Consider the following 11,447-nt stretch of genomic DNA (forward strand, 5'->3'; position numbering starts at 1 on the left):
CAGAATTTATAGCCATAAATGATTGAAGTCCAAGATTTTTGGTCTCTGGCGAGCAACATCCCTAATCAAATAAGCAATGTCAATATCGATACTATTCCAATTAAATTTGGCCTGATTATGGATCTTCAAGAGGTGCCAGATAGTATACCCGACCAGTAGGAAGAGAAATATTATGTCCAGGACAGTTGAAGGCTTTAGAATCCAAATTTGAAAATTTCAGAGAAAGAGAGCACAGTGTGGACTTGCAAACTGAAACTGTATTTGGTGGTGAAGGTAGTGATCTTGCATGGAAGAGGACCAGAATCAAGACACTGTCCCATTTTGATGCCACAAAATTGCTCGTTACTTTTTAATTACGTATATGATATCAGCACAACTGTGTTTGATAATTGCACTGATCTTTTTTTTTTCTTTTTTTTTTAAAAATGAAAATAATTGCACTGACCCATTTTGTCTTTTATCATATAAAGAGCTTTAAGGGTTATGCAGTTCCCAAAAATCTCTTACAAAACAATTAAAAAGGAAAAGACAGGTGCATTTGAGCAATTATCAAAGCATGGCTGTGCTGATATCATTTCCAATTAATTAATCTTATTTTCAAGTGGGACATTAAGTGCTGATATCATTTCTCTAGAACTGTTATAACCACTATTTTCAAATAATCATATCTAACTTCAAAACTACTTTCTTCCCCCATTATTTTGGCTTCTTAAATCCATTGATTAAGGTTAAGCTATAGGCTTCTATATTTCATATTGTGGGCACCACCTTTCATATCTTGATCAAGGGGTATGCTTCTCATAATCATGTAATTTACTACTGTCTTAGGATATCTTATTACCCAAAAAAATACCATTTTATCACGATATGATCTGCTTATCTTTACATATTTTACCTCTTTAAAATTTAAAAATTAAACCAATGACTTCAAAGTTAATAAATGGGGCTTCATGAGTCCATTTAGTTTGAGGGTGAGTAAGATTCATGAGTCAATTCCATTCTCAGATTCTTCTGGGCATAACGAGCAGTCCAATTATTTTTCATATTTTCATATCATCCTGTTTCGGGAGGACATGCAAACCACTAATGATACAAGTGATGTGCTAGGCAATTTCACGGAAAGCCATTTGGCGGCTCACTTATGCAGAAGAGAATAGCCACCTCGGACGAATTAAATGAATAAGACAAAATCTGCTCAAATGTGAGCCTGCGTGGCTGTTCACTCATCCAAAAGTGAGCCACTAAATGGCTTTCCGCAAAATTGCCTAGCAAATCCCGAAAATATTTAACTCCAAACCCATTTTTACATTAGAGGGCTCCAATAATCTTAGGAGGGCATCCAAACAAGCCCTTGGTTTTGGAGGACGCCTCCATTGGATCCACATCATCAAAGTGCATTTATAATATACAAGTAATGGAATAACTAACCCACGTTGATGACCTGATCCAATGGTGGCACGCTTGCGGTTGGTTTTTGTAAGGAGCCCTTAAGTTCAGCATTCCACATGAGATCTAATGCATGATACTAATCTTCAAAAGTAAGGAAACTAATGGGAGAGAAATTCTAAACTGAAGGGCGCCCTTGCAAAAAACCAGCAACGAGGACGCCCCCATTGGACCAATTCACCAAAGTGCATTTATTATGTGTTTAAATTTAGATTTTTCTTTGCCATTATAAATTCACTTTGGTTAGATTGTCCAATCGGGGCACACTTTTAGCTGGATTTTGCAAGAGCTCCCTTTAGTTTAGCATTCCTCCTTAAAAGAAGAGTGATAGATGTTAAGAATTCAATATTTTTTCAGGAATTTTTCCCTCTCAGATCTCGTGTAGCCCAAGAAAATAAAGAAAGCTTGCCACCCAAGTTGGACAAATTTTTTATTCATTGACCTGAGGTGGTGAGATGGCAAAGTCTATTTGTTTATTTTTTTCGAATTATTCTATAGTTTAAACTCAATCATTATGAAGTATATATATGCTCTGGTTGGGTAGGCAGTCTCTTATTTTTCCTGATTCTTTTGAGGGCTCTTTCCATCTTTGATTCCTGATATCAGTTTGATCTATCCAAAGCTTGTAGCTTTGGGTTTTCTGATTCTTAGCCACAACACAAAAGGTTACCCCTCTCTCTAAGAACTTGTTTGATTTCATTTGGAAATAGAAAGTTCTTTTAATCTGACTTTTTTTTTTCTGTTACATTTGAGCTGCTTTGCTTGTCTGGATTAATCCCTCTCCAAACTATAACTGGTTGATTCGACACAAGAAAATGCAGAAGCAAGAAATAAGCACTAGTGATTTGATTGATACTAGTATAGGTTCTAGTTTTGGCGATGATATGTTGATGGAGATTTTTTCTCGATTACCTGCAAAGTCTCTCTTCAGATTCAAGTGCGTTTCAAAAGCATGGTGTAATTTAATTTCCAATGATTCCTTTCAGAAACGTCTACTATTGACTATGTCTGGCCTCTGTTTCCGAACCCGTGTAATAATCTATCCCAATCCCATGATCCAGCAGAAAGAACCCATATTTTCTCATGGAAAAGCTAGAGATGGTAGTATTTTAAAGTTGAGTCTTAGTTTCTTGCCATTCCATCCTAATTTCAGAATCATAGATTGCTGCAATGGGCTGATTCTTTGCATCTGTGGAGGGCCTAAAGGAGTGACTTACTATATATGTAACCCTGTGACCAAGGAATGGGTTGCTTTGCCTAAGCCCCATAAAAGACTTTTTTTGGACCGGGCTAGCCTGGCTTACGATCCCTCCGTCTCCCCTCACTACAAAGTCGTTTGCTTAACAGTACCCATAAATCTACAAGTAAACAATTATATATCACTAGAGATCTTCTACTCTGATTCCGGCAAGTGGGTCGAATCTAATATGCTTTGTGACCCCATTACAGAACGCTTACAATCACAGGGTGCTGTTTTCTTAAATGGAATTTTGCATATGGTAGCTATGGATTTTCCCAATCATCACAACATCGGTATTAATCTAAAAGAAGAGAATTGTCGAAGGATTGAGTGTCCGGAGAGTGAAAGGTATGGTGGATTGTTAGGGAAGTGTAAAGGGCGCCTCCAGTACGCCATCTACGACTATTCTGGGCTTAGAATATGGACTCTCAAAGATTGTTACAGTAATGAATGGGTTTTGAAACATGAAACCAGTATCCAAACATTAGTAGAGAAACTTTCTCTACTGCCCATTTGTCATCCCTCATGTTATCGGGGATATTCATTCCATCTGTTGGCTTTTCATCCAGATTTCGAGCTTCTTTTTCTAGGTACAAGCTGTCAGACTTATTCATATAATCTTGACAGCACAAGCTTGGAGGAGATTTACAGTGTAGGCTGTGAGGGAGATTATAAAAGCTGTCGAGTCTTCCCTTTCACGCCATGCCTGAACTCCTTGAAGAAGGCCACAGGCTAATCCAATGAAAGTTAGACTGAATATTTTCCTTACTATTGCCTCTGTTTTTATCCCTGATATGGATGTTTAGTGTCAAATCTAGTGATTTGATTTATACATGTTTCTTTTTTATGTATTGAATCAACATGTCTGTGATTGTCCTCTGTGGACAAGTGAAAGATGTTTTGAAATATATTGCAATTTAAGAAAGCGCCACTGGAATTATCTTAAAACTTAGGCCATGTTTGGATTGCAGGAAAAACAATTATTGAGGCAATTTTTTTCTATGAATTTTATTTTATTTCCATAATTTTATGATTAATTATAAATTTTAGGGACATTATTATAAAGAGAAATGATATCAGCACAACCGGTGGTTTAATAATTACAGAAACACAGCTTGTCTTTTCCTTTTTAATTGGTTTGTAAGTGCTTTTTGGGAAATAAAAAACACTTGACAGCCCTTTAAATAATAAAAGAAAAGATGGGTCAGTGCAATTATCAAAACATGGTTGTGTTGATGTCATTTCCCTATTATCAATTAAGGGTCCTTTTAAGTAAACCTTGGACTGCTTTCAAGTCACTGTTTTTTCATACGCAGTCAGACAGTGGAAATGCATAAGATTTTGGAAAAGTTTTTCTTTTACGAACTTTTCCAAAAAATTCATGCAATCCAAATAAGACCAATTTGACAAAATAAACGGCGTAAACACACACTATAGTGGATAGAACATTCCAACTTTATTTCAAAATTATAATGCGTTAGGTGGGACCTAGGACACTCCAATGAATGGCCCCATTCAAAATGGATTCTGAAAAAGACAATAAAAGTAGGATACGGAGAACACGAGTTTTTATCCCATGTAAGGCCTTACAACAATACGGTAGAGTTACCACCCATGATAATTGATCCAACAGCAGCTCACTGTTTGAGAAGCTGCTGATGGATCATATATCAAGGGTGGTACCTCCACGGTACAAGGACCAATTTTCCCTTAAAAAAAGTGACCCAACCCGACCCATTATATGGTGTAATGCCTTATCGTTGCAATGCATTACACCATATAATTTCTCAGAGAACACTCCAAATAGGATCTATCCGATAAGGGATCCAAACTGATTGTGGCCCAGATATAGGTGAATCCATTCCGAGTTGGATGAATCGAAAGATATTTGACATGACTGATGCAAAATTGACAGGAATAGCTTGCTGGAATGTCGATTGATCGACTGGCACTGGCCAAGCTCGCTCTCTCCATCTATCAATACATTTTAATATCAATCCATGCATAGTATTGTGAAGGGGATTCATCACTTAATTTGTTGAGGAATCCAACCAATACTCGTAATCAGATTCGTTGATCTAGGTGGAGATCACATCAACTAAAACCGAGGTTTATTCCCTTCTTATTATGCTAGTTGGGTTGGATTAATCTCCCTCGAGACCAGTCCCATAATCTCCGTAGGTTCTTGTCGAGCACTCACTGTCTTCCCTTTCACACCATGCCTGGACTCTTTGAAGAAGGTCACATGCTGATCCAATGGAGTTACATCAACTATTTTTCTTACTATTGCCTTGGTTTTATCACTAATTTGGATATTTTGGTCTGAAATTTAGCGATTTGATGTGTTCATGTTTCTTTTTTATATATTGAATCAACGTGCCTGTGATTGTGGTCTTGTCCTTTATGTATATCTCGTCCTCTCATTCTGGATTATATTATTCGATTTGAAATTCTAACATATATTTTTAACAACAGAGGAGTCGGAACTGCGATGAGGCGTTGGGCCTTTGGCGCTGTGAGGCCGAAGACATCGCCCATGTCGAGTTCTGACGATCTCATGCCATCAGGCAATGTCCATGTAAAGCAATGAAGGATTTGCGCCACTGCCAACTGTTAAAGATTTTTCAAAATCAAGTGTTTTTGGTCAAAACAATGTTTGGAAAATATTTTCTTTAAGTGTGTTTTGGAAAAGGAAAAACTTTTCTTTGGAAATAGTTACTTTTTGCAAGAGAAAGAGAAGAGTGTAAAGTAGAGGGAAAAGATAGTCCCGTACCGACTCGTAAGAAAGAAAGAGTTGAGCTTATAAAGCTTCACTCTTTCTTCTTATTTGTTTAGGTGCACATGGGGTCTAAGCCGTGGGTCGAACCGCGGGACGGTGCAACGCACCGTCCGCGCACGCGCACACGCGGCGTGGGCAATGGGCTATAGGACGCTTTTTTAGGCGCACTTTGCACTTTGCACTTTGCACGCCGCATCGTAGCGAGGAGCGAATAGTTCATAGGCCCATCAAGCCCAAGCCCAGTGTCGAATAGTTCGATTGGGTTGGGCTTTGATTCGAGCACAACGGTCGGCCCAGCGGGCCCAGTGCTCCAACGGTCAGTGGGTGCGATCCATTGGGTTGTGTCCCTTCCCCAACGGTCAAGGATCTAAGGGGTGCGATCTGTACCATAGATGGATCATCTAACGGTTAGATGGGAGGACGGGAATTTAAATATCCCAACTGTCTCTCTAGGATTGATCTGGTTCGTTGAATCGCGTATGGGCGCGATCTAATGGCCAGAATTCAAACCGATCTGGAAAGACTCTATTCATGGGTGCTATTCACACTGAAAAGTCACCAGAGGCTCTATAAAAGTTGCCCATTTCTGGACAAATTCTTAATACTTCCAGTGCATTATACTCTCTTTCTTGCTCCCACCAAAATTCGTTTTACTAAACTATTTTCTTATTGTTTATCTAATTACTGTTATACTGCAGTAACAGAAATTAGACTGATTCTCTCAGGCTTGTAAGATTCTAAGGGCATTTCGGATTTGACTCCGCTTGTGCATAGCGTCGTCAAATTAGTAGGACATTCCTGCTGGCTTCATTGTATCTTGGAGGCAGTTCGCGGATCCCCTTTGCACACTTCTAGTGGGGGCGAAATCTGTCTTAAGGAAAGCGATTTCGCGCCTTGAAGCAAACTGGTTACTGCTTTTTTCTTTCCAACAGATGCAGAATTAATTCTCTAACAACTCCAAAGCATACAAACCCAATTGCATGCCAGGGCAAGAACGCCTCCGTGCCCCAAAAGGTATGAATTCAAAATAATTTCCCTTCAAATCTGCCGAGCTTTCTTTTTCGAACCTCGATGGCTTGAACATCTCTGGATCCTTCCATGCCATTTTGTCTCTCCCTATCGCCCACACGTTCACCATGACTTGCGAGCCAGCTGGGACTGAGTAGCCAGCAATCTCACAGTCATTTCTGGTTTCGCGGGGAAGGAGTGGAATTGGTGGGTGGAGTCTGAGAGTCTCTTTTATCGCGCATTTTAGATATGGGAGCTTTTCAAGGTCGTTGTCCTGCACTTTTCGATTAAAACCCACCACTTGGGCCAGTTCTTCTTGAACCTTTCTCAATTCTTCGGGATTCTTCATCAGCTCCGATAGCACCCATTCGATCATTGCTCCTACTGTTTCTATGCCGCCAAACATCACGTCCTGTAATATGATGAGATTATATCAAACTCGAAAGAGAATTGTTGAAATACAAATGATTAAATAATTCCAACTAATTCCGACTCTAAGAGCTTAAACTTTTGGAGTAATTGGTTGTTTCACATGGTATTAGAGTTGTTGCCTCACGACATGCCGGGGTTTAAAACTCAACAACTCCTTAGATATTAAAAATACATGTGTATGGCCAACCCTAAAGAGGAGCCACACGTGAGGGGGAGTGTTGAAGTATAAATGATTAAATAATGAGGGGGAGTGTTGAAGTATAAATGATTAAATAACACCAACTCTAACAGCTTAAGGTTTTAGACTAATTGGTCGTTTCACATGGTATCAGAGCTATTACCTCACGGCGAGTCCTAAGTTCAAAAACCCAATAACTCCTTGATATTAAAAATCCGAGTTTCACACTATTCAAGGAGCTGAAAAAGTTGCTCAAAGCTTTAATCTGTTGGTTTTTATTCATTTTAATATTGTGAGTGAAAACTCAAAATGCATGTGATTATTAGCAGCAATAGCATCAGTACTTGTTGGAATAAATTTGGTCTAATGAATGATCAAATTGTGGAGATGCACATGATCATAGTAGGAAACATAAGATGATAATGGAATGAAGTATGGAATCAGGAATTAGGCAAAGCAAGGAAGAACACAAATCTGGAAAGACTGGAATACAATGGGACAGGAAGAACACAAATCTGGAATCCTAGATTTGAAATGAGACTCTAAGCCACCTTTTATTGAAAATAAAAGGGAATTACTATGGTCCATCGCAAAAGGCATTTCTCGGCTGGTCTGTCTGTCGCATGTCAGACCAGCCACCCTGTTGTCTACACTCACGAGGTCGCTGGTCTGGCATGTGACAGACCAGCCACGAAATGCCTTTTGCAATGGACCCTAGCAAATCCCAATAAAAAAATAAAAAAACACGTATATACCTTTTTATTTAAAATAAATGTCATGAATAATCAAAACACTGGAAGTATAAATGATTAAATAACATCGGCTATAATAGCTTAATTAAGCTTTTTGAGTAATTGGATGTTTCACATCAGAGCTATTGCCTCGTGGCAAGTCCACGCCAACCCCAAAAAAGAGGAGCCATATGCGAGGTGGAGTGTTGAAGACTAATTAAGGAAAACACATAGAACGGGGGGACTTCCGAGTCCCCAGGAGAGGTAGCCCCCCGAGATTACCTCTAACTAAATTTAGAATTTACTAGCAGTTGGGAAGTTAGACATCAAGGTTGTGGCTTGATGAGGATAACTAAGCTGACACCCCGGAGTTGGCCGCTGGCACAACGGGGTAGCGTTAAGTTAGAGATAAGTCAATGACCGATTAGTCACTGAGCTTGGCTGAAACTCGTGCGACATTATTATGTGTCATTAATCAAATAGAAATAAATAAAGACAATTTTTTTTTTTAGTTGAAAGAAGTTTTTAGCTGCTTTCAAGAATTTCCTGCTCCATTAACGAAACAAACAGTAAGAGATTAAGCTTTGGCCCAAGTGTACCGGTCCAGGACCATCATTAACTAGTGTACCAGCGGTGTGGGGCTCAAAGGCACCCGTATCCGAATCAATTACACTCTGATCCAGCATCGAACCCCATGGGCGGACTGTTTTCACAACAAATTCTTAGAGGCATATCGACCGTATCACAACGAAGACTAAAGCGCTCCACCCGGACGGAGCCACCTCTCTTTCTATAGGATAATATCTGGTCTTCGGTAGAGAGGCCTAAACAGGGCCCAAAGATCGGGCAATATCTATCAACGAAACAAAGGGGAACTGAGGTTCAAATCTTTAATGATATCCAGAAATGCTTTTGACTGGTGAGAACAATCGGTTACCTCTCTAAAAGGCATCGAGAAGCCTTAAGTATGCGCTTAGAAAATAAAGAAGTGGTGAGATTTACCTATGATTTGGTCAATTTCAAGTAGTTTTTTGGCTTTTGTGGGGATTCGTGTCTTCGTCTTCTTGTGCACGTGTCACAAGGTAGGCTGTCATCTTTTTTTCCAAATGGTATCCCCTCTTTGCTAGCAACCCTCAATTATTAAATATCACCAACTCTAACAGCTTAAGCTTTGGAGTAATTGGTTGTTTCACACCTTCATAAAAACAAGTGTCTTTTGAAAAAAAATTCAAAACACCTTATTTTTATATTTTAAAATATGAATATTTTGAAATAACAGTAGTAGTAGTACTAATGTACCATGATGATTAGCTAAAACTAGAGCCTTATTAGATGGGCTGAGATATTGCAGAACTTTAGGTAACTAACTCCTGGTTAATCTCATTGAAAGCAACAATAAGCTTCCATATATTATCTATTATTTTCTCAAAGATATATTGTCTCTCATTTCTAGTATATGAACTGCTTCATGTCACAATTATAGAGAAGTTAATTGTGCTGCAGATTCGTTGCCTAATCATGCTTGTTCTACTAGACTGAATGAAACTTTTTGGAACTGGTTGGATCTCCCAAGAGACACGAGAGGGGATGTTAGGTGTTATCAGCTCGGTATTCCCAATGTTCTAGTTAGATGAGTATTTTATATTGTGATGTGGTTTCTTGTATTTTGTATGGGTTTTAGAGGCAAGGTGGCATGTCCTCTTATACTTCTTTGTTTCTATAAATAAAATTTTAAGTGCCACCCCGGTTTCCTAGATAAATTTCGGATTAGAAAAAATGTACCATGATGATTGCTTTGATGTTATCTCTTGTGAGGTTGAGGGAGGTTTGAGTATCGTTGGACTCAACGTTCTTTCGACTGTCATCACTGTGGAAGCCGAGGAGATCATCCACCCTGTCTGTCTCTTCCTCTTTCTTCTCATTGCTCTTAGCCATGTGATCATCTATGATTTTGTCGATGAATCGATCGAGTGACTCCCGAGCTGCCTTCATCCTCTTATCGAATCCTCGTGAGCCAAAGAACCGGACCCAAGGAAAGAAATCAGCAATAGTAATGGCGCCAAAAAGCTTAGAGAATTCCTGCAAGATGGACACAAACTCATCTTGCCCATCCTCCGAGTCAGACCCAAACACAGCTCTTTACGTTATATTTCTCGCGAGTGCAAATACAAGCTCTCCCACATTGATCGGGGACCTGGTCTGGTCGGTGATGACTCGGAGAGTCACGCACAGAGGCTCATGATTCAGTCCGTTTCCGGCTGAAGACCTGTTAAAGCATAAATGATTAAATAACACCAAATCTACAGGCTTAAGCTTTTGGTGTAATTGGTTGTTTCATATATATATATATATATGGTATGAGAGCTATTGCCTCACAGCCTGTCCTAGGTTCAAATCCCAACAACTCCTTGATGTTAAAACCAACGCGTAAGGCCACCCAAAAAAGGGAGGCCACATGTGCATGGCCGATCCGAAAAAAAAAAAAGAGGGGGGCCACAAGGGAGGGGTGTTAGGTACCTTACCAATACGCCAAAAGCTCCAGGAACGCGTTAGGCAAGGCTCTTTAAACCTGTCCCATGCCAGACTGGCAGGCTGGGTCCCACCTAGCCCCATACCTAGGCGGGCCCCACATAGGAACGTAACAAGGGGAGTGTTAAAGTATGAATGATTAAATAACACCACTCTACCAGCTTAAGCTTTTGGAGTAATTGGTTGTTTCACAAAACCTTGATCACGCAGAGCTTGCGCATTTGGCGCCAGAATGGGCCGTAGGGGGCGAATGCCATATCGGCTTGGTTGTAGCTGAGATATTTTATGGCAATTGTCGCTGGCCGATTTGAGAAGAGGATGTCTTGCACTTGTAGGGCCTCTCGAGCCATCTCCGGCGTTGAAATTGTGACGGTGTGGAGGGCGCCGAGTAGGAGATAGATCAGACCTCCATAACGTTCCGATAGTTTTGCTAGTCCTCGGCGTGTCAATTGATTCATCATCAACATGTTTCCAATGATCGGAAACAACATTGGTCCCGGCGGGAAGGGAAGTTTTCTCCTTCTGACGAATGCCCGGAAAAGAAAATACAAAGGAAGGCATAGGAGAAGAACAGGTAGAGGTTGCAAAATAGAATGTAGAAGAGACTCCATGTCTTTCTCTCGTCCCAAAAAAAGAGGGCAGACGTAACAGTGTATTTATAAACGTTTGTGTACATTACTTCATTGGATGAAAACATATATCCAATGCCAGCTGAATTGGATTGGATCCTAGGGTCCATCGTACAACCGGGCCCATTGGCACCCAGATCAACCCCAAACCTTGACAACGTTAAAGTTTATTATGCCTATTACACCATCAGCATCATTGATGTTGATTTATGAGCTGTCGCAAATAGGTTTAAGCCCTGTTCATTTAAGATTATGACAACCGATTGAGGGCTTCTAACCAAAGATTGGACTCAAAATTAAACATAATTTGAGACCAATAATGGGTTAGAAGCCCACAATCGGTTGTCACAATCTTAAACGAACAGGGCCTAATTGTCAGGATTAAAGTTTTCCGTGCCCAACTTACCTGGCTGAAAGTTAGGCCCAACCAAACTCAAATGGGCCCTCCCTCCCACCCTCTCAATAAGATTACATA

The 11,447-nt window shown here is 40.0% G+C and overlaps 1 protein-coding gene and 1 pseudogene across 2 annotated transcripts; one reads left to right on the plus strand and one right to left on the minus strand.

Moving 5' to 3' along the window:
• The first annotated feature begins 2,261 nt into the window (after positions 1-2,261).
• LOC143891888 (F-box protein At5g49610-like) lies at positions 2,262-3,422 on the plus strand. Its single transcript, XM_077396391.1, has one exon. The coding sequence runs from the start codon at positions 2,262-2,264 to the stop codon at positions 3,420-3,422; it is 1,161 nt and encodes a 386-aa protein (XP_077252506.1).
• Positions 3,423-4,706: 1,284 nt separating this feature from the next.
• On the minus strand, positions 4,707-10,954 carry LOC143845763 (cytochrome P450 84A1-like; annotated as a pseudogene). Its single transcript, XR_013234522.1, has 5 exons — positions 10,541-10,954; positions 9,597-10,080; positions 6,422-6,885; position 6,087; positions 4,707-5,296 (listed from the first exon to the last, which is right to left on the minus strand). The product of XR_013234522.1 is annotated as a cytochrome P450 84A1-like (transcript).
• Between the last annotated feature and the right edge of the window lie 493 nt (positions 10,955-11,447).

Source organism: Tasmannia lanceolata, unplaced genomic scaffold, assembly GCF_043159265.1.
Source record: "Tasmannia lanceolata isolate RefF3 unplaced genomic scaffold, GAP_Taslan_0.1 ptg000015l, whole genome shotgun sequence".
Classification (NCBI taxonomy): Eukaryota; Viridiplantae; Streptophyta; class Magnoliopsida; order Canellales; family Winteraceae; genus Tasmannia; species Tasmannia lanceolata.

What these genes read in the sequence shown, in the direction of transcription:
- LOC143891888 (XM_077396391.1), top strand. Translation starts at nt 2,262, where the DNA reads ATGCAGAAGCAAGAAATAAGCACTAGTGATTTGATTGATACTAGTATA.